Source organism: Mustela lutreola, chromosome 4, assembly GCF_030435805.1.
Source record: "Mustela lutreola isolate mMusLut2 chromosome 4, mMusLut2.pri, whole genome shotgun sequence".
NCBI classification, from domain to species: Eukaryota; Metazoa; Chordata; class Mammalia; order Carnivora; family Mustelidae; genus Mustela; species Mustela lutreola.
In genome coordinates, this window is record NC_081293.1 from 197,578,934 (window position 1) to 197,602,915 (window position 23,982).

Here is a 23,982-nt window from a genome sequence, read left to right on the forward strand (position 1 = left end):
GTGGCTCTCCAAAGCTCAGGTGGGCTAGTGGGGAGCTCCAGAGCACAGATGCCCAGGAGAGGGGTCCAGCTCGGGCTTTCCACCCCCAACATACATGCACACATGCACACATATACACACACACTCGGAGTGTGCTTGTCATTAGCTGTGAGTCCCCGGGGAGGCTGGGGGACCTTGGTGTGACTACTGCAGCAGATTCCCAAAGCCTGGGAAACTGTCGGGCCGGGTCCCCTGAAGGGAGTCTGAACTGAGAGGCAGTGGCATCACTCCTGTCCCTGTCTCTGTGGTCACGTGGCCTCCTCCCTGTGTCCGCGTGTCCCTTGGGTCAAGGGCCCCCCCATACTCCAGCAGGACCTCACCCTTATGAATTACATCTGCAACAACCCTATTTCCAAATACAGTCACCTTCTCAGGTACTGGGACCTGAAGTTAGGTCTTGAATATATCTTTTAGGGGGGACATAAAACTACCATAGAGTTTTGGGTGTTTTTGTTTTGTTTTTTAAAGTGAAAGGTCTTACTCATTTTTTATTTTGAAAAATGTCAAAGCCACAGAATGCTTACATAAACCTTCCCCTAGATTTATAGGATGCTGATATCTTACAATACACACACTTCTCTCTCCCCTGCCACCCCCCCCCACACACACAACAAACACACACACACAGACACACACATTGCCTCTATGTCTAAAAGTAAGATCAGCTTATACTTTTCTTTTTTTGAACTGTTTTCCTATACTTTGCTTTACTAGACTTCTAGAATGAATTGTAGGGTGTTCCCCTGCCCCCGTCCTTTTCTGTTTGCTGAATATCTAGTAAAACAGAGTATCTGTGTTTGGAAAATTACATAAAATTGTCCTATAACCTGTCAAGGCACTGGTATCTTTTCTGGTTTCCTCTCTAATCCAGGTATTTTTTGAGGAGTGGGATTTAAAGTTTTCAAACATCAGTAATTGCTCATCACTAGCTTAATTTCTATTGTGGTTGGAATTTGTGGACTGTTCTGTGGAGACTTTTTTGTCTTCAAGCTGGGTCAATTTTTCAAGACTTCAATGTGTTTTTAAAAAGAATACATTGTATCTTTTTGGTGGTAGGTTCCGTATATGTCTAATTTTGTTTTTCAAACATTCTGTATTCTCATCCCATCTAATTTGACTCGGCCCTCCATATCTGGTAGATTATGCTACAATCTTCAACTATGATTTTTTTTTAAGATTTTATTTATTTATTTGACAGACAGAGATCACAGGTAGGCAGAGAGGCAGGCAGAGAGAGAGGGGGAAGCAGGCTCCCTGCTGAGCAGAGAGGCCAACACGGGGCTCAATCCCAGGACCCTGGGATCATGACCTGAGCCAAAGGCAGAGGCTTTAACCCACTGAGCCACCCAGGCACCCCAATTCTTTTTTTTTTTTTTAAGATTTTATTTATTTATTTGACAGACAGAGAGCACAAGTAGGCAGAGAGGCAGGGAGAGGGAGAGAGGGGAAGCAGGCTTCCGGCTGAGCAGAGAGCCCGATGCCGGGCTCGATCCCAGGACTCCGGGATCATGACCTGAGCTGAGTGCAGAGGCTTTAACCCACTGAGCCACCCAGGTGCCCCTTCAACTATGATTCTTGATATGTCCATCCGCTTCTGGCAGTTTCTTGGTGCTTGCTATGTGCCCATCTGTCCATATCGGCCAGCCCCATCCGGGCATGAGGACGTGCTCCCCGCTGCGAAGCCCTGGGGTCCTGTGGGGTGGGCGGCAGCTCCTGAGCCCTCATTAATGTGTTCACGTGTTCCCTCCTCCAGCCAAGGATTTATCCAGCACTACTATGGGCTACCCGGGCACATTTATTCTTTTTTCTTCATTTGTATCAACTATTGAGATACGCTTCACATAAATTCTACCCTCCTGAACAGGGGGACGGGTGGTCGCGTGGCGGTAACCCGCGTGCGCGTGTGTAGACCGGTCTCTGTCGGTCTCTCCCGGAGGAAGTAGCATTCGCCCTATCGCCAAGTGACTCTGCGGTGGGGGCCTGCAGCTCTGTCCCCGGCTGTCACTCACACTGTGTCACTTACTCATCCCCCTCGCTCTACCCCGGATGACCTTGCCGCTCCTCGGACACACCGAGCGCACTCCTGTCTCGGAGCCTCGGCACATCAGGTCTCCCGCTGGAATTTTCTCCGTGTATCTTCATGACCTGCCGCATCACTTTGCCCAGTTCTCTGTTCCAATGCTGCTTGATCAGAGAGGCCTTTCCAAGCCATCCGGTGTGGGATAGCAGACCCCAGCCTCTCTCCATCATCCTTACTCTGAGAGCTTTCTCTTCCTGATGTTTGTTGCCTCCGCCATCTGTCTGGGTTGGCAGTGCTGCCCGCAGGATGACAGAAGTTGCCCATAAACCACAGGAGCTGAGACGGAGCACTGTGAACTCCGGGCTGGGCCCCGGGAACGAAGGGAAATGACTGGGATGGGGGAGAGCAGTCCACTGGGAGAATCAGAAGGCGGGCTTTTTGCAAACGAGAAGGAGAAAGGAGAAAGCCATCATCAGATAGTGTGAACCTACAGGGAAGGAGGTATTCCGCCCGCCACACACCCCCCACCCCCAGCTGCAGGGGAGCAGAGTCGGTCTGGTTTGGAAGCAGCCTTGGGTAAGTAGGAAATACCAGTGTTGCCCTGGACCCAAGGATTCATGCTGCCTGGGGGAAGGAGGAGCTTCCTATCAGTGAGGTAGATGGGGCCACAGCCTCTTCTAGGGAGGGTCAGGGTTTACTTTTTTTTTTTTTTTTTTAAGATTTTATTTACTTATTTGACAGAGTGAGACACGGTGAGAGAGGGAACATAAGCAGAGGGTGTGGGAGAGGGAGAAGCAGGCTTCCCACCAAGCAGGGAGCCCAATGCGGGGCTCGATCCTAAGACTCTGGAATCATGACCTGAGCTGGAGGTAGATGCTTAACAATTGAGCCATCCAGGCGCCCTGGGTCAGTGCTTACATAAGGTAAGAAGGCTGTTAAGAGAATTTCGTGGAAAAAAATTAGTGTAGAGAAACTCACTTTACATGAGGGACCTTTGGAAAGGGTGAGAGGGTCATCCACTGTGGAAGGAAGGTGTTGGGGGAGCAAATGCAGCGCGGCCTTAGGGGTGAGGACACAGGAGAGTATCTTGCACGGAACCGGTTTGGACAGTCAGCGGGCGACCAGGAAGGTGGAGACGAACTGTGGGTTTCCGCTGATACCCTACAGCAGAGGGTTCAAACCTAGCGTGGTGCTGAGAGCGGGCGTGTTGCCTCGTGTTCAACAGGAGGAGGACCTGTGTCGTCTAGGATGGTAGACGGAACAGTTCCCTCCCCAGGAGGTTTCCTGATCCCCAGAAGCTGCTAATGGGCCTTATGTGGCCCATGTGATTAGAAGGAAAGCCCTGAAGAGTTCTGTTATTTGATTGGGCTAAACTATTCTTCCATTCCGCTGCTGGGTCACATTGAGTTTATTTCTACTTGGGGCTCTTACCAATGCACAAATCCTTGGGTCCCCGTCTCTGGGCAGATAGGCGCGGCATGGCCATGGAGTGTATGTCCGGAAGTGAAATTGCTCAGTTCCGGAGTGCCTGGATGCACCGATGTACAAGGTGATGGCAGACTAGCGATAGAGATAGAATATTCCAGTAACAGCGAAGGACCTGTACCATACCAACTGCACGGATGAACACATGTCGTTGTGAGGGAGCCAAAGAAGCTAAATGCAAAAGAATAAAGTTGGAAAATCAGCAGGACTGAGCTACAATATTGTTATGGATGCATGATTAGATGAAAAACTAAAAAACAACAACAACCAGGAAGTTATTGCCATAATTATACCTTTGGTTATAGCAGAGTGTTGAATGGGCTGTGGTAGGAGTCGGAGAGCACACAATCCTAGGATGCTACCCAGGTGCTATGTTTTGATTACATGGTACTTACATGTGTGTTTACTTTCCGATACATCATTGAGCTCTACATTTATCTTTTTTTTTAAAGATTTTATTTATTTATGTATTTGATAGAGAGAGAGAGAGAGAGAGATCACAAGTAGGCAGAGAAGCAGGCAGAGAGAGAGGAAAGCAGGCTTCCTGCTAAGCAGAGAGCCTGATGTAGGGCTCCATCCCAGGACCCTGGGACCATGACCTGAGCCGAAGGCAGAGGCTTAACCCACTGAGCCACTCAGGCACCCCTACATTTATTTTTTTTTAATCATTTTTTTTAAGATTTTATTTATTTGACAGATAGAGATCACAAGTAGGTAGAGAGGCAGGCAGAGAGAGTGGGGGAAGCAGGCTCCCCACTGAGCAGAGAGCCCGATGCAGGGCTTGATCCCAGGACCCTGAGATCATGACCTGAGCGGAAGGCAGAGACTTTAACCCACTGAGCCACTCAGGCACCCCTACATTTATTTTTTTTTAATCATTTTTTAAAGATTTTATTTATTTGACAGATAGAGATCACAAGTAGGTAGAGAGGCAGGCAGAGAGAGTGGGGGAAGCAGGCTCCCCACTGAGCAGAGAGCCCGATGCAGGGCTTGATCCCAGGACCCTGAGATCATGACCTGAGCCGAAGGCAGAGGCTTAACCCACTGAGCCACTCAGGCATCCCTACATTTATTTTTTTTTAATCATTTTTTTTAAGATTTTATTTATTTGACAGATAGAGATCACAAGTAGGTAGAAAGGCAGGCAGAGAGAGTGGGGGAAGCAGGCTCCCCACTGAGCAGAGAGCCCGATGCAGGGCTTGATCCCAGGACCCTGAGATCATGACCTGAGCGGAAGGCAGAGACTTTAACCCACTGAGCCACCCAGGTACCCCACATTTATCTTTTATCTCCTTTTTAATATACATGTTTCTTACCACTAAAAGTTATGAAATACAATGATGAAATAAAAAATACGAAAATGTTAAAATTGAGGCATCTGTGTAGTGCAGTGGGTTAAGCATCTACCTTCGGCTCAGGTAGTGATATCATCAAGTCCTGCCTTGGGCTCTGCTGGGTGCAGAGCCTGCTTAGTATTCCTCTCCCTCCCCCCCCCCAAGAAAAAAAACAAAGCAAAGCAAACATTTCAACACCTTAAAAATGATTGCTTCAGAGGCAAAATCAAGAATATTTTGATGTTATTTATTTATTTATTTTTAAAGATTTGTATCTATTTGACAGACAGATCACAAGTAGGCAGAGAGGCAGGCAGAGTGAGGGGGGTGGGAAGCAGGCTCCCCGCTGAGCAGAGAGCCCGATGCGGGACTCTATCCCAGGACCCTGAGATCATGACCTGAGCCGAAGGCAGAGGCTTAACCCACTGAGCCACCCAGGCACCCAGACTTATTCATCTTGTAACAGGAAAACTGAACCTGTTGACCACCTTCCCCCACCTCGCCCACCGCCGCACTCTGGCACCCATCAGTCTGTTCTCTGACCCTCAGAGTTCAGGGTCTTTCGTAGATTCTACATATAAGAAAGATCATATGGTATTCCTCTTTCTCTGGCTTATTTCACTTAGCTTAATGCCTTCACGGTCCAACCTTGTCACAAGTGGCAGGATTTCCTTCTTTTTTCCAGCTGATGCGATAATCATATCCTGTCGTGTACATCCCTTCATCCGTCGGTGGACACTCAGGGCTGTTTCCACGTCTCGGCTATTGTAAATAACGCGGCAGTGCACGCGCAGTCCAGGTGACTCCTCAGGATCGCAGTTTCATTTCCTTCTGTATACCCAGAAGTGCAATCGCTCAATTAGTTCCATTTTATCATTTTTTGAGGAAAGTCCACAGTATTTTCTGTAGTGGGCTGCGCCAATTTACATCCCCACAAGCAGCACAAGGGTTGTTTTCTCCATATCCTCGCCAGCACTTCTTAGTTCTTGTCCTTTTTAACAATAGATACTCTACCGGGTGTGAAGTAGTATCATAACTGTGGTTTTGATTCACGGTCCCCTGATCATGAGTGATGCTGAGCCCGTTTTCATGTATCCCCCCCCCCAGCTGGGGGGAAGGGGCAGAGGGACAATGAGCCATTTTGCAGGCAGTCACCCAAGTTTGGGTTGTAACACAGTTGCAAGTTTTTAACTTGTAACAACAAATTGGGTTGTAACTGGAAATCCTCGTGGCTGAATTGAGACAGTGTTTCCAACTTAAAGGAACTGTGAAACTTTCAATGAGCCAAAGAGTAACCTGGGAAGTGTTGCACCAGCTCGGGTTTGTAACCAAGGGCAGGGAAAGGAACAGTCCTCCCTGTGGATTAAAAGGAACAGAATAGGGGTACCTGGGAAGCTCAGTGGGTTAAGCCTCTGCCTTCGGCTCAGGTCATGATCTCAGGGTCCTGAGATTGAGTCCCACGTTGGGCTCTCTGCTCAGCTGGGAGCCTGCTCCCTACCCCCCACCTCTCTGCCTCCCTCTCTGCCTACTTGTGATCTCTGTCTGTCAAATAAATAAATAAAATCTTCTTTAAAAAATGATTTAAAATACCAAGTGAATTGCACATAAGAATATTTGTAATTGAGTTAAAAAGTGGAGGATGTACTCTTTCTTTCCTAAGGATGTTTGTGGATTTATTGAGATAATTTACGTGCAATTCACCCACTAATGTATGCAATGCAGTGTTTTTTACTATATTCACGGGGTTATGGAACCATCACCATGACCTAGTTTTAGAACGTTTTTTTGCAAAGAGACTCAATTGCCATCGCCTCTCCTCCCATTCCCCTTCCCCTCCACCAAATCCTCCAAAACCATTAATCTACCTTCTATACATTAATTTTTTACCTATTCTAGGCACTTCATTTAATGGAATTATATCCAAATGGTCTCTTGTGACTGGTTCCTTTCATTTAGCGTGATGTGTCCATGTCATAGCAGGGGTCAGTATTTCATTCCCTCTTGTTGCCAAATAATGTCCCATTATGTGGATGTTTCCCATTTTGTTTCTCCATTCATCCAGTCATGGGCACTTGAGTTATGCCTCTTTTACTCTTAGGAAGAATATTGCTATGAGCATTCACATTAGATATTAGATATAGATATTCAGATATTCAGATTAGATATTAGATATACAAGACTTTGTATAAACCTAAGCTTTCTTTGGGGTATTTGTGTTCCCACTGTGTAGAATGCTGGGCTGTATGGCAACTGTATGCTTAGCTTCTGAAGAACTACCACATAATGTTTGGAAGAGACTGCAACATTTTACATTGCTGTCAGCAATGGACAAGGGTTCTAATTCCTCCACAATTTCATTAACATCTGCGATTGGCTGCCTTTCTGATTATAGCCCTCCTAGTGGATATGAAATATTATCTCACTATGATTTTGTTAGCATTTTCCTAATGATTAAAGATGTTGAGCACCTTTTCATATGCTTATCAGCCATTTGTATATCTTCTTTGGGGAAATGTCTTTTCAAAGCCTTTGCCTTTTTTTTTTTAAGTAGACCCCACTCCTACCATGGAGCCCAATAGGGGGCTTGAACTCACAACCCTGATCAGAACCTGAGCCCAGATAAAGAGTAGGATGTTTCACTGACTGAGCCACCCAGGTGCCCCTCCTTTGCCCATTTTTTAAGTTAGGTTATCTTTTTTTATTATTATCGAGTTGTAAGAGTTCCTTACATATTCTGGATACAAGTCCTTTATCAAATGTGTGATTTTCAAATAATTTCTCCCATTTTGTGGATTTTTTTTTCCAACTTTATGGTGTCTGTTTAAGCCCAAAAAGTTTTTAATTTTTGTGAAGTCCTTTTTTCCTTTTGTCATTTGTATTTTTGGTGTCACATCTAAGAAATCATCTAACCTGAGGTCAGCAGACGCTTCTGTTTTCTTCTAAGAGTTTTATAGTTTTAGTTCTGACATTTTAAATCTGTGATTCATTTGACTTAGTTTTTGTGCTTGCCATGAGGGGGCCCAACTTCATTGTTTTTATTTTTCTTCTCTTCTCTTCTCTTTTCTCTTAAGCAGGCTCCATGCCCAGTGTGGAGCCCAGCACAGGGCTTGAACTCATGACCCTGAGATCAGGACTTGCGAGGAAATCAAGAGCCAGATGCTTAACCAACTGAGCCACCCAGGCGCCCCTCTTTTTCATGTGGATACCCAGATGTGTTGGGACCATTCACGGAAGAGATTAATTCTTTCCCCCATTGAACTGGCTGGGCAGCCTTTTCAAATGTCAACTAGCCACAAATATTTGGTTTATTTCTATACTCTCAATTCTATCCCTTTGATCTCTTCCTTATCCCTATGCCAGTGTCATACTGTTTTATTATTACAGCTTTGTAGTAGTTTTTGAAATCCAGAAGTCCTTCAACTTTGTTCTTTTTCAAGATCATTTTAGCTAATGTGGATTTCTCGCCTTTCTGTATGCATTTTAGGATCAGTTTCTTCAAAAGAACCAGGTGCAATTTTGATAAGAATTATACTGAGTCTATATCAGTTTGGAGATGAGACAACATTAAGTCTTCTGATCAACCATGGAATGTTTCTCATACCTTCCCATGATTTTATCCAAACTCTGCACCTGAATTTTGAGGTCCCTTCCAATTTGAGCCCATGAAGGTAGTTTAAAAACATGTATTCTTCAGTTTGGCCATGCCGATTTCCCCCATGTTCTCTAAGCAGACGTTCATAAAACTTGAACTCAAGAGCAAAAATACTTAGCATAATTGTTTTTAATTAAAGCCCAACTCAGTTACACCTGCTTCTTCAGAATCTTCCCCAATCCATTCTCTAACCCACAATTCACCAGCTTCTTCTGAACATCTAGGGCACATCATGGTACATGACATGGTACCAAATAAAGTATGTGTTTCCAGTACCCACCCACCCCCAGTGAATCTGGAAGCACTTAAAAAGCCAAACACAGTAAATGCTTAACAGATACTCCTTGCACTGAACTTTGATTTGGGCTGTCAGCTGTCTTAAGCCATATGCACTAACACTAACCTGTTCTTGCCTCCTTAGGGGATGTGCTGGTGTTCCTGGATAGCCACTGCGAGGTGAATCGTGTGTGGTTGCAGCCTTTGCTGCATGCCATTGCCAAGGACCCCAGAATGGTGGTGTGTCCTCTGATAGATCCCATCGACCACGAGACCCTAGAGTACAGGCCATCTCCGGCAGTAAGGGGTGCTTTCAACTGGCATCTAGAGTTTAAATGGGATAACGTTTTCTCTTATGAGATGGATGGACCAGAAGGACCCACTAGACCCATCCGGTAGGACATTTCTTCAGGTTATGGGAATATGTATTGGGACCTAGGGAAAAAATAGAAGATTTCAGAGATGGTTCTTTCAGTTTCTTGGGCTTAATGAGAACTCTTTTGTTGTTTATCTTGTTTCTAAAAGTCTATAATAATAGAATTAGGTAGGTTTTTAGTTTCTTTGATTGGAAATGAGAATCTCAGTCCAGTTAAGAACACTGCCATGGACAGTGTCCCTCTGGTTTCAGGTGTCTGTCTTTAGAATGTGGACTTGGTTCTTAGGAGGAAATTGCATGTGGTCAGTGAACAAAATTCTAGCACTGTGGATAGCCCAGAAAAGGTAGAAGTCTTGACTAAATTCATATATAAAACATTTATCTAAGTGCTTTCATCTATAATTTTATAGATATGAATACAATTTTCCTATTATTATCTCCTATTATTATTATTCCTATTATTTCAATTATTAGTCTTGGAAAATGTATTTCTAAATGAGAACAATTTGATGTTGTGACTTTAACTTCATCTGTGAGGCTATTTCCGAAGAGACTTCCTCCAGCCCCCCGCCCACCAACATTTACTGAGAACTGATGCCGAGCTCCACCTGTTCCTCTATTACCGACCTCTGTGTTTTACAAATTACACAAGTAAATTTTCTAACACCGTGGCCTAGCAAATCCTTTATCTTTGTCTCTGTTTTAGTTTAACTAGAGCTCTGGGAACTTGTGCAAGTTACTTAACCTCCCTGCACCTTATTTCCTTATGTGGGAGGTCTGGACGTTCATCACACTTCACAGTGTTGTTGTGAGAATGACTTAGTATATATCAAAGCTTAGAACAGTATCTGTCCATGGTAATTACTACATCATTGTTTATCATTGTTAGCTATTATTATTCCTAAAGCCATGTCCTGGACCTTTCGTCTTCTAAATTACTGGATATCTGTCTCTTGGGCCACAGCCCAAGATGTTCCTAGTTTTTCCCTGCTATGCCCCACTCACACCTGCCCACCTACTCACTGGACATCATCAGGATCTCCAGTTCTTTGAGTTCTGTTTTTTTCCTCTCATGGTTTCTTTCTTCTCTATTTTTAAAGATTTTATTTATTTACTTGAGAGAGAGAGAGAGAGCACAAGCAGGGGGAGCAGCAGCAGGAGAGGGAGAAGCAGGCTCCTCGTTGGGCAAGGAGCCTGATGTGGGGTCCATCCCAGGACCCTGAGATCATGACCCGAGCTGAAGGCAGATGCTCAACTGAATCGAGCCCCCCAGGCGCCCCAATGATTTCATTCTTCTTCTGTGGCTTTTCTTGCGAGGACCTCCAGCCTGCCGCAGCAACCTTTTGAACCTCCAAGTCTGATCAAGTTCACCTTCTGCTTTCTTTGTTCCTTTAAAAGATGTGAGCCGATGCTTCATGCATGGTTGATCTCCAGCCTCAAGCTGGTCTGCCATCTCTTTATGCATTCATTCCCCACCCAGTGGGTGTTCCAAATCTTTATTACTTCCCTTGGTCCCAGTAACTGCCCCTGCCCTGAGCCCCTTACTCCTGGGACACAGCCTGGCCTCCAGATTCAAGGATGAAATAAACACTAAGAACCAGAAGGAGTAACTGGGAGATTATTTAGTACTTTATGCTGGAATCATAGTGGAGTACTATGCAGCCATGAAGCCTGACTACACCTGCGATCTGCCACTGCCTACTCTGATTCAGTGATTAACCAGCTCCAGGGGACTCAGCCTTTGTGATGACTCTCACAGTACATCTCTCCATCTCTCTGCCTGTCCCCATGGTCTAGGCCCTCACTGTCCTGGGTTTAGCCTCTACACTGTAAGGGACAAGCTGGCCTGGAGGCTCCACTCCCTCATGCCAGTTTCTCTGTGGCTACATTAGTTTTCTTAAAACCCTACTTTGCAGATGTCACCAAATGTCTTTGTTTTTAGAGCAATAGAGCACTTCATACACCTTCCAGTGTATAACTCATTTTTGCTCTGCTCCAACCACCACTTGTTAGCTGTTCAGGACTGCTGTGTACAGCTGTATAGGCTGTGTACTGCACATCTCCAGGAGGCCCTGTTCACAAAGATTATAGGTGGTTGTCATCCCCAGAGTTGTGCAATAAGGCAGCCCTCTGCTGGGCCATTTGCCTCATAGCTTCACTATCTTCATCTGTAAAATGATGATAATAAAATGCATACCTCTCAAGATTATTGAAGAGATTAAATGGGCCAATGCTTGTAAAGAACATAACCCAATGCTGGGGGGTTGGGGGTAGGAATAAGGTGGTTGGGTGATGGACACTGGGGGAGTGTATGTGCTATGGTGAGTGCTGTGAAATGTGTAAGCCTAATGAGTCACAGACTTGTAACCCTGCGCAAATAATACATTTTACGTTAATAAAAGTAATTTTTTAAAAAGAACATAACCTAAGGGCTGACACAGGGGAAGTGATCAGTATAAATGGTTGCTATTTTACTGTTGCAGACTTCAGAATGAGTGGGGTAGGGAGGGGCAGAGGGTGAGGGAGAGAATCCCGAGCTGATTGCAGGGAGCCTTACACAGGGCTCGATCGCATGACCCTGAGATCATGACCTGAGCTGAAATCAAGAGCTAGGTGCTTAACCGACTGAGCCACCCAGGCACCCCCCAGACTTCAGAATGAAAAGGAGTAAAGATACTCTTCATTTAGGGACGCCTGGGTGGCTCAGTTGGTTAAGCAGCTGCCTTCAGCTCAGGTCATGATCCTGGCGTCCTGAGATCGAGTCCCGCATCGGGCTCCTTGCTCGGTGGGGAGCCTGCTTCTCCCTCTACCTCTGCCTGCCATTCTGTCTGCCTGTGCTCGCTCTCTCCCCCTCTCTCTCTCTGATAAATAAATAAAATCTTAAAAAAAAAAAAAAAGACTATCGGTTCTTTAAAAAAAAAGATACTCTTCATTTAAACATTAAATATGTAAAAATAATGATTTACTCAAAAATTTTTTAAAAAGCATCAATATTTGGAGTTCATCTCAAAATGAACTTGTTTAATTTAAAATGAAGTTACTTTCAGTAAGAAGTAGTTGCAGTGTTACATTTACAAAAAAATTAACATAATTTTATAGTATTTCCCTGTATCACATATCAGGTATGCTTTAGGCTCTAAAAATTTCAATAGGAAAACTACTCCTGGTATTTGCTAAGTAGTAACATTTTTGGAATTTGATTACACTATGTGTATGGATATAGTCACACATGCTTTTGAAAATGATTTGACATTATATTAATATACATTAAAATTAATACATTAATATACATTAAAAATCTTATAAATGTTATTCTTCAATGCAATAATTCCACTTCTTGAAACACTTCCCTAAGGAGTTAATGAGAAGTACAGAGACATCTATCACATCGACATTTATATTAGTTAAAAAAGAAAAACAACATAAATGTTCAATAGCGAAATGGTTAAAAAGTATAATCATACTTTGTAGAATATTACCTAAAGTTTTTTGAAAGCTAATTACTATAAAAGGAAAATTCTCACAATATGCTAAATAAAAAATTAAGCCATTAAAAAACTTAGCATGATACCAGTCATTTATAGAATATGTATCATACATGATACATGTGTTATAATGTACAGTTCACCTTGAACAACACAGGAGTTAGACACACTGACCACCCCATGCAGTCAAAACTCTGAATGTAGCTTTTGATGCCCCAATTCTCTATCGACTAAGAGCCTAGTGTTGACTGAAAGCCTTACTGATACCATGACAGTTGACACCTCATATGTTGTATGCCCCGTGCATTATGCACTGTATATCCTGGGTATATACTGTATATACTGTGAATCCTCCCTTGGACTCCAGATCAGTACAATCTCCAGGTCTTCCTTCTAACCACCCCCCACACCATCTGCTCACTCCCATCTCCTTTGCCGATTCCTCGATTCCTCATCTTCTCTCCAACCTCAGTTCTGGGATCCTCTTCTCCGCCTCCCCACACCCACGAAGCGCTTCTTGCCCATTTTAAGCTGAGGACTCCCAGAGTTCTGTCTCCAGCCCCGGCCGCTTGCCCAGTGCCAGACTCTTCCCTCCAACTGCCTACTGGCATCTCCACTTGAATGCTGACTCCACACCTCAAGCATGTCCCCAGCTGAATCTTTCCACCAAAATCTACCCCCACCCCCAGCGTCCCCATCTCAGTGCACGGCAACTCCCCCTTCCAGGTACCCAGGCCAAAATGCTGGGGTTGGCCTTCACTCTGCTCCTCCTCCTCCACCACATCCCACTCGTAAGTGAAACTGCTGGTTCCATCTTCAAAATACATCAGGAGTTGGATCACATCTCATTCACCGCTGGACCCTTATCCGCAGTCCCATTCTCTTCCTCCAAGGCCATGGTGACGCTGGGGTCCCTCTTGCCACCCTTGCCCCCGTGCGAGCTGGGACCTTGACCTGTTGACTCACTAATTTATCTCTAACCCATCATAGGTGTTTAATACCTACTTTAAAAAAAGTGAATAAGTAGAGGAACATGGAATCATTTTCAAACTACTTACTTTGGTGTTATTGGGCCCTGCTATTGGTGGACCAAAAAAAGATGCTTTGTAACATTGTGTTTTTCCCAAAAGTAAATGTAACACACTTAATGTACTTGGAAAGGGAGATTTGTAAACTCTAATCTCAATTCAATATTTGTTCCCGGGGGGGGGGGTACTCAAATTCTAAAGATGATGTTCCCTCTCAAGAAGAAGACAACATTTATTTTTTTTTAATATTTTTTTTAATTTTTTATTTTTATTATTATTATTTTTAAAGATTTTATTTATTTATTTGACAGACAGAGATCACAAGTAGGCAGAGAGGCAGGCAGAGAGAGAGGGGGGGGGGGAAGCAGGCTTCCTGCGGAGCAGGGAGCCCGATGCGGGGCTCGATCCCAGGACCCGGAGATCATGACCCGAGCCGAAGGCAGCAGCCCAAACCACTGAGTCACCCAGGAGCCCCTTTTTTAAAATTTTTTAAATTTATTTTCAGCGTAACAGTATTCATTGTTTTTGCACCACACCCAGTGCTCCATTTAGAATATGTCACTATACAATTTGTTTGAGAGCTAAGTAAAAGTTACTGCGGGGGTGCCTGGGTGGTGGAGTTGGTTAAGTGTGGTACTCTTGATTTTGCTTAGGTCATGTTCTCCTAAATATATATTAACAATTTTGTATCAGTATTGTGCTCTTTTCTAGTTTTTATGTTACTGCTAATATTCAGTATAATTTTGGCAAAAAAATTCAGAATGACCGAGTCTGTGATTTAATATTGACGTGTCATTTCTAGGTCGCCTGCAACGGCTGGAGGAGTTTTTGCTATAAACAGGCATTATTTTAACGAGATTGGACAGTACGACAGGGACATGAAACTCTCGGGAGCAGAAAATTTGGAACTTTCACTAAGGGTAATTCAGACTTGGCTTTTTAAATCATTACCTTTGTTCAGAGAGCGCAAACACTGACATCAGACTTGTGTCCAGTTTTCCTGCGTGCGCATCGGGTACCATTCCCACATCCCGTGAAACAAATGACCCGTGGGACTCCTCACTGAGTATGACAAGAGTTAGTAAAATACCAGCTTTTATTACCTTATGTTTTGTTATTTCTAATATATGGCATATCACATTAATGTTTTTATTTATCTGTGGAAGCTCTTCTTTATTACACTGATTGTCTTGGTGGTTGTGGTGTAGTGAAAATAACAGCATTAGGCAGTAGGGGACTTGGGTGCCACTAACTCTGCGGGCTATCTCAGGCCTCAGTTTCCCCACCTGCAAATTGAGAAGACTTGGTAGGGGGTGTCTAGGTTGTCTCTCAACCCTTGAATCCCAGGATACCTGCTACAACATGAGTGGAACTTGAAAACATTACAGTGGGTGAAGGAAGTCAGACACAAAAGCCCACATATTTATATGAATAAGTCCTCTCCTAGGAAATGTGCAAACTAAGTAAATTCATAGAAGCAGAATGTAGATTAGTGGTTGCCAGAAGCTTGAGGAAAGAGAATGAGTGCTGATGGGTGCCAGGGCTATTTCTGGAAGTGGTGAGAATGTTCCAGAATGAGATAGAAGTGCTGGTTGGACAAGCTCATGAAAATACCCAGAGTCACTGAATCGTACACTGCAAAAGGGTAAATTTCTTGTAGACTGTGAATTACATCTCAAATCTAAAAGTAGATTTGACTTTTAAATATTCCCGTGATATTAGATCACTAGTCATTAGGCATCAGAATGGGTCCCAGCTCTGTTGCTAACTTGCTGTAAAATTGTGGAGCAGCCATTAGTTTTTCTAATTCCCTACTTTCTCACCTGGTAAATAGGAACAAATATAAATGCCATTCTCAGAATTTTGTGGAGATTCTTGCATTTTTGTGGGTTTTTAAAATTTTATTTAAATTGCAGAATAGTTAACACAGTGTTTTATAGTTTCAGTTGTACAATATAGGGATTCAGCAATTCCAGACCTCACCTGGTGCTATCAGAACACGCGCCCTCCTAATTTCATCACCTGTTTCCCCCACCCCCACCCTCTCCCCTCCGGTGACCACCAGTGTATTCCCTAGAGTTAAGAGTCTGTTTCCTAGTTTTTCTCTCTCTCCCTCCCTCTTTCTCTCTCTCTCTCTTTTCCTTTAGTCATTTGTTCTGTTTCTTCAATTGCAAATTTGTGAAGAGTTAATGAAATAATTGGGGTAGAGAAGAAAGTACGAAGTAGATATGCCAGGAGAGAGTCTAAAGAAAATACAAAGGGGCCATTCAGATGTTTATTTTGTGTTTATCATAGGTAAGTTTTGGTTTTTGACTAGATTCTTTTAAAAAATTTTTTATTTATTTTTTAAATTTCTTGTCAGTGTTCCAGAATACATTGTTTATGCACCACACCCAGTGCTCCATGCACTCTGTACCCTCCATAGTACCCACTGCCAGCCTCACTCAACCCCCCACCTCTCTCCCCTCCAGAACCCTCAGTTTGTTTCTCAGAGTCCACAGTCTCTCATGGTTTGTCTCCCCCTTCCAATTTCCCCCAACTCCCTTCTCTCCATCTCCCCATGTCCTCGGTGTTATTCCTTGTGCTCCACAAGTAACTGAAACCATGTGCTAATTGACTCTCTCTCCTTGACTTACTTCACTCAGCACAATCTCCTCCAGTCCTGTCCATGTTGATACAAAAGTTGGGTATTCATCCTTTCTGATGGCTGAGTAACATTTCATTGTATACATGGACCACATCTTTTTTTTAAATTTCTTTTCAGTGTAACAATACATTGTTTATGCACCACACCCAGTGCTCCATGCAATATGCCACCACCAGGCTCACCCCACCTCCCACCCCCTGCCCCTGCAAAACCCTCAGATTATTTTTCAGAGTCCATAGTCTCTCATGGTTCATCTCCCCTTCCAATTTCCCTCAACTTTCTTCTCCTCTCCATCTCCCCATGTTCTCCATCTTATTTCTTATGCTCCAAAATAAGTGAAACCATATGATAATTAACTCTCTCTGCTTGACTTATTTCACTCAGCATAATCTCCTCCAGTCCCGTCCATGTTGATACAAAAGTTGGGTATTCATCCTTTCTGATGGAGGCATAATACTCCATAGTATATATGGACCAAATCTTCCTTATCCATTTTCGTTGAAGGGCATCTTGGTTCTTTCCACAGTTTGGCAACTGTGGCCATTGCTGCTATGAATGTTGGGGTACAGATGGCCCTTCTTTTCACTACATCTGTATCTTTGGGGTAAATACCCAGTAGTGCAATTGCAGGGTCATAGGGAAGCTCTATTTTTGATTTCTTAAGGAATCTCCACTGTTTTCCAAAGTGGCTGCATTAACTTGCATTCCCACCAACAGTGTAAGAGGGCTCCCCTTTCTCCACATCCCCTCCAACACATGTTGTTTCCTGTCTTGCTAATTTTGGCCATTCTAACTGGTGTAAGGTGGTATCTCAATGTGGTTTTGATTTGAATCTCCCTGATGGCTAGTGATGATGAACATTTTTCCATGCCATTTGTATGTCTTCTTTGGAGAAGTGTCTGCTCATGTCGTCTGCCCATTTTTTGACGTGATTATCTGTTTTGTGTGTTGAGTTTGAGGAGTTCTTTATAGATCTTGGATATCAGCCCTTTGTCTGTAGTGTCATTTGTGAATATCTTCTCCCATTCCGTGGGTTGCCTGTTTTGTTGACTGTTTCCTTTGTTCTGCAGAAGCTTTTGATCTTGATGAAGTCTCAAAAGTTCATTTTCACTTTTGTTTCCTTTGCCTTTGGAGACATGTCTACAAAGAAGTTGCTGTGGGTTTTTGACTAAATTCCAATAGACTTTTTATCATGGTTACTTTGGAACGCCTGGCTGGCTCTCTCAAAAGAGCCTGCAACTCTCGATCTCAGGGTTGTGAGTTCAAGCCCCATGTTGGGTGTAGAGGTGTCTTAAATAAATAAAACTTAAAATAAATAATGGTCACTTTGAAGTGTGCATACAAATCTGGGTTGTGAATTCACCATTATTATCCTTAATTTTTTTCTCACTTTTCTCTGCCTGTTTGTTTCTTCCTGGCAGACACAGTCTGGTGCAGAGAAAGCAATTTAATCAATGACTAAGTTCAAATCTTGGTTGAGCGTTAGCTTTCTTGCAGGTAAAATGAAAGAACAGGGTCCTTATTACCATGCAGTAAACAGATACTTTCTGGAAGGTGCTTAATACGGGAGAGCCGTAATGATTCTATGTTGCCCTCTATTCTTATACTCTGTGGTCGTCTGCAGAGACCAGCCTCTGAATGCACATATTATCTTAGCGGGTATTAAATTGTTTGCTGTATTTGCTTTTCGTGTTTTATTTTTCTGATTTTTTTTTTTCTTTGCAGCTGCTGTTATGTTTTGGATTTGGTCTCCCTCTTCCTCCTTTTGGCTTGTTACTTTGTTCACTTGCTCCAAGCTCTCTTAAGCCCAGGCTTCTTTCATAGTGCTTCAGGTACGTTATTGCAAATATGAAAATATCTGGAACAAGATCTTCTTCCTTTTAAGGCCCTGTTTGGCAGTGTATGGGAAGTGTGTTGTTTTCATTGCCTCTCCCCGCCCCCATCACGTGTTCCCTTCTGATCCCAGCATTATTTTCTAATGTTCTCGTCTTTGGTACTTTTCACTGTTTGGCTGATGATTCCTTGTTTTATTGTATGGCTCTCTGTGAATATGGCATAGGGCATATTAGGTCCCCTTTTCAGGACCTAATATCTTAATGAGCACATTCTTGTGTCTCAAGAACATCAATTTAGTGAACAACACATGCATATTTGAAGAGGGAGTGTATTCCTTCTTCTGGTTCTATATTCCCTCCAGATAGCAAATAACAGTTAACGTATCATTCAAATGTATTAATTTTCCTTGCTTCCATTTTCTCAACTACTCCACTTCTAATGGCCCCTTCATATTTTTTAAGTATGTATGGGTCTCTCTCTTCATAAACATGTAAATTAATAAACAGGAGGTGTACTCTCTTGACACTGGCTGCGGTCTCTAACCAGGATAAGTAACCCTGTGTTTCCAGAGAGAAGATCACAGACACCTGTACATATGTCTTCATTTCTCAGTGCTCATTCCAATAAATTAGCATCCTGGTGGCCTCGGCACCCTGGGACAGCATTCCGGGAACTGTCACCAGTTTAATACTGATGTCCCTAATGGATGGTTTTTGTTCCTCTGTGTCCTGGAGGTCACTGCAACATTTGATGCTGTCGGCCGGTTTTTTCCAGACGTTTTCTTGGAGTTTAGAACATTGCTTCTGGTTCCTCTTCCACAGCTCTGTTCTGTGTCTGCAGGAGTATCTTCTGTGCATCCTAGAAGCGTGGGTGTCCCCAAGACTGGTGCTCTTGTCAGCTGTCCCTTTTGCCCCATGTGCTCCTCGGGACTCAGGGCTGACCTTAGCTGTCTTGCACGTGTGAAGCCACATTGGTGGTTAATACAGTGTGATATTTCCTTACCCGGTGGGGAAGAACTTCAACTCTGAGCTGACTGAATATCACCCATAGGCAGCGCACCCAGCAACTAAAGGGATCGTGTTTGGCAGGGCAGGGGCATGGGACCCGTTGTCGCACCTCTGTTCTGATCAGCCTGGGTCTGTGTCGTACCTTACTGAGATTTTTCAGGGCACCACCCCTGCATCAACTCCCATGGCTCTCACTAACACCTGGGTGGTGACAGTAACCCAGTCTACCCTTGTTTAGGGTGAAGATGCTGTGAAGAGTTCTCGTTAGGTCCAGTGTAGCCCTCATGTAGGAGCACCTGCTGTGTTGGGCTGCGCTATATTCCAGGCATTCAGAAGAAGGCACAGCCCTCATCCATCCATCCGTCCATCCATCCATCCACCCATCCATCCATTCACTCACTCAACCAATACTGAGAGCCTGTTATGTGCAAAGTGCTGTGCTAGTACTAAATTCAGTGGCGCACAGAGCAAACGCGGCTCATGGGAGCAGGAATCCCCATGTGCTGAAGTGGAGAGAGGTGATTAGTTATTTATGTTTGATAGACGCATAGAGACATACAGAGCACCACGAGATCAGATGAAAGGGGAATCCAGCCTGTGTTGGGGGAGCCATGTGTCTTCAGTGGCTTCCCTGCAGAAATGGCATTTTTAAGTTACGGGGTAAAGGATAAAGATGCATTTCATTTATTGGATGAGGTCTTATGTGTGACACGCGCTGCTCCGGGATCCAACAGGTGTTAACTTATTTAATGTTCCCGACAAGCCTGCGAGCTACATGCGTGATGTCCTTAGAGTGGAGGAGCTGGAGCGCAGAGTGCTGGAGGAACTTGCCTTGATTCAGGGAACTCGTAGGTGTCTGCTCCAGACCTGTGTGTCCTGCTTGGTTCTGTCTACTCAACTTCAGGTCTGGAGACCTCGCCAGCTTGGTTCTATTCTGTCTCTAAGTCATTTCTCTCTGGAAGCTTCCAGAGCTCTGAATTTGTCTTAGTTGCCTGCTGTGCTCACTCTGGAGAAGGGATGGGAGCTGCGGCTTCACCCGCAGCCTCAGGAGGCTTCTCCTAACCCAGGCTGAAGATCCATACTTCCATTTCCTGGCGGAGGGCAGGCTGGCCTCCAGCAGCCCCCAACGACCTGAGGCCCCAGATACGGGCAAGGTGCCCTGCTCCAGCCCTGGAGCCCTGCCGTATCCTCTGAGCATCACCTGCCTCACTATGGGACAGGACCTCTTAGGTATTGAAGCCAGCTTAGATGCCGCCCAAGGGGGCCACACCTCTTCGGATGCTTCGATTAGAAAGCAAACTGTGTGCTGGCGATAAAGGGTGGATCACATTCTTAGAGTCTGCATAAGGGGGATGGGTCATGCTCCTTGGAAGCCCCCTGCTCTCTGACCACAGCTTACCATGGTCACCGTTGCTCCAAATTGCCTCCTCTCTTGGGTTTCCCCAAGACCCTCTTTCTCTTCTCCATCCTCTCAGTAACCTTATCCACACTTGAATGACTTGAATGACTATAGGCTGATGACATAGTTCTCGCTCCTCCCCAGGTCTTTCTGTGCCATCATCTTGTACATCTAATAGCCTATAGGTGATTGTCCTGTAGGTTGAATATCCCATGGGTATCCTAAACCCAACATTTCGAAAATGGAGCCCTTTCTACCCCCTCGAACCCATGCCTCCTCCCTCTCTGGATGGATGACATGCTGCCCTCCCCCTGCCTGCAACCATCCATCCCGTATCCCCCCAGAGCACCTTCTTGGTCTCCACTCTCCCTTTCATGCCTCTCTTTCTCCCACCAGCTATGGTTAGATCTGGTTCTGAGTCATCACTCACCTCCGTCCACTTTGCTCTTTCCCACCTCCACAGTCCATCTCACAGCTTTGATGTAATCTCTTCAGGAAGGTGTCCTTGACCTTATGACCACTCTCCCTGCATGCCCATGCACACACACACATGCACACGCACATGCACGTGCACACGCACGTGCACAAGTCTGGGGTCCCTTCTCCTGTGTGTGCTCATGCATGAGAGCACATGCTTTATTTTTCTTTTTTTGAGTAGACAGTACCATAACAGCACCTGTTCTAGTGTACCAAGTTCAGGGCAGGCTCTGTGGGCATACAACCTGTGTGGTTGCCTGTGGGGGCACGTTTGGAAGGACCCCACACTTAGTGGAATATTCCACGGTTGCCTTCCTGAAATTTGTTATAATTTTTGAATCAGAGACTCCATTTTTATTTTGTGCTGGATGCCCATCAATCTGTGTACTGACCAGGCGGTGAGCCCCGCAAGGGCAGGAACACGGTCTGACTTGTTCACATCTGGGTCCCAGAGCACCTAGTATGTTTGCCACATAAGAAGTGGTTGGGAAATATTTACAAATGGTTGAACTGGTTGGAGTCTAGGAAGCCTGATCATGTATAAATGATCAGAATAATCATTGTGTGTATCGACTGGGGCGACGCACATCAAGCATTTAAAACAGTGTCTGCCACCCAATGAGCCATCGGCCGATATTGGTTCCTTTCTTTCTACGCGACAGCCATCCCAGAGTCCTCATTTAAAGTGGTATCTGGCTAGCAGCCTCTCCTCACTTTCTGCTGAGAAGTTTCTTGAGACTGGAGAAGGCGGGATAGACTAGAAAATAAATCTGATGGACTGCCTGAATCTGGAAGGCAGCGCTGTAACTGTGAGGCCAATGGAACAGCCTGAGAAAATCCTACCCTGGTTTTTGTCACATGGGGTACCCCTACGTCACCTCATGAAAACAAATACAGATTACAGAAGAAAGAAAATACTTCGTAATGCCCTGATTTCCGCCTACAGACTCAGAAAATAGGCAGCTTTCCAACCCATATGTGTCAGTGGAGAAGGGCCAGTGAGGCTGGGCCATGATGCAAGGAGAGAAGGATAAGGGAAGGCTGGAGAGGGGCAAGGGCAGGATGCCTCAGAGCCTTGTGAGGATTTAGGTTGTGTCTTATGCATGGTGGAAAGCTGCAGGTAGGTTTTAGGCAGGACAGTGATGGAGATGAACAAAGTAGGGGATAAGCAGGGAGAGCAGGAGCTTCTTGTGATGATCTGGACAAAGGGTGGCCTTGGATGGAACTAGAGCAGTTGTAATGGAGGCAGGAAGACTGGACAGATTCCAGGCATAGAGTGGATGGAACTAAGAGACTGAGCAGGTAAGATGGATGTTAAGACAAAGCGGTGTCCCAGACAGGCCATTATCAGTTGGCTAATGTCATGATGACGCTATGTTACAAACCAGCTGAACACTGAATCACTTAGACCAATAAGCGTTAGGTTGTTTCTTTCATATGTTCATGGGCTGGCGAGGGGGACTCTGCCTCTTAGATGGTCTGGGCTTGGCTCTATCTAGTCTTTGACTTCAGGTCAATTCATCATTCTATGAGTATTAGAATTCTACTTGTGTAAAAAAAAATTCTATTCATGTTCTACTAGTATTACTATTCTACTAGTATTTGGGGTTACTAGATTATTAGTGGTGACTAGTAGCAACCCAGCATATTCTTTTCATTTGGATGGGCAAGGATGCAAAAGTCAAGCCAGACCACAAAACATATTTAAAGCTTCAGCATGCATCATGTCTACTCCCATTGTGTTGGCCAAGGCAACAGAGGGACAAGCCCAAAGTCAGGATGTCCAAGAAATAAACTTTGCCCCAAAGTGAGGGACGGGAGAGTGAACTAATATTTGCTGAAAGATAATTCCATTATCACACCAAGTTTCTGGAATAAACAACCAAGTGTATGGAGGTCTGTTTTACTTAATGAGTAAAACTAAAGTTAAGAGAAAAAAAGTCCCCTCATGTATCAGTTAGCTTTTGCTGTATAACGAACTATCACGAAACACAGTGGCTTAAAACAGCAGTTCTAATTTCTCATAATTCACTGTGTTGCCAAAGTGGCTTTTCCAGTCAGAGACAGGATGGCTGGTTTCTGCTGATATTGCCTATACATCTGTGTTCATCCAGAGGCTCAGCTGGGGCTGATGAGTCTACGATGACATCATTTGCATGTCTGGACATTTGCCGAGTGATCGCTGCGGCAGTGGAGATGACTTGCCATTTGTGTCTTACATCAGTCAGGCTAGCTCAGGCTCATTTCCAGTGAGATGGTCACAAGGTTCCCAAGAGTAGCAAATGAAGTCCCATGCAGCAAACACTTTAAGCATCTGTTTGTGTCACATTTGTTAAGGTTGCATTGGCCAAAGCAAATCATGTGGCCAAGGCCAGACTTAAGAGGTGGAGAAATAAGCTTTACCTCTTGATGGAATGAGGGACAATGTTACATTGCACAGAAATGTGCATAGAGGAATGAAGAGGTGTAGCCATTCTGGCAACCGACCACACTTCACTACAGCAGAGATGCATGCTGATTTATAAATAGAAACTCTAAGCATTTTATAAGCATCAAATTATCTAATGTTCATAGCAATCCCATGAGGTGGGTACTTACTCTCACTCTGCAGTTGAGGAAACGGAGGCACAAGTAGGTTGAGTAACTGCAGTAACTTGCCTTCGTTCATACAGCTGATGGAGGACTCGAGCTATACTGAGCGTCCCAGAGTCTGTGTTCTTACCCACTGTGTTAGCTTAACTTTCAGTGGGGTGCCAGAGCTGTTATTACTACTACTACTACTACGACGACGACGACTAATAATAATAATAATAATAATAATAATAACAGTAGAGACAGGGAGCTGGATGGACAACTTCCAGCAGAACTTCTGAGGAAGCAAGCGGACCACTGTCTACACGGACAGTGAGCCCAGTAAAATA

The 23,982-nt window shown here is 44.5% G+C and overlaps 1 protein-coding gene across 6 annotated transcripts in view; it reads left to right on the top strand.

Moving 5' to 3' along the window:
• GALNTL5 (polypeptide N-acetylgalactosaminyltransferase like 5) overlaps positions 1–23,982 on the top strand; it is a 49,219-nt gene that overhangs the window by 20,475 nt on the left and 4,762 nt on the right. For all 6 annotated transcript variants that reach the window (XM_059172309.1, XM_059172315.1, XM_059172312.1 and 3 more), the window contains 2 exons: positions 8,952–9,201; positions 14,498–14,615. In XM_059172309.1, the coding sequence (XP_059028292.1) occupies positions 8,952–9,201; positions 14,498–14,615 (368 nt within the window). The remainder of the gene's footprint in view (positions 1–8,951; positions 9,202–14,497; positions 14,616–23,982) is intronic.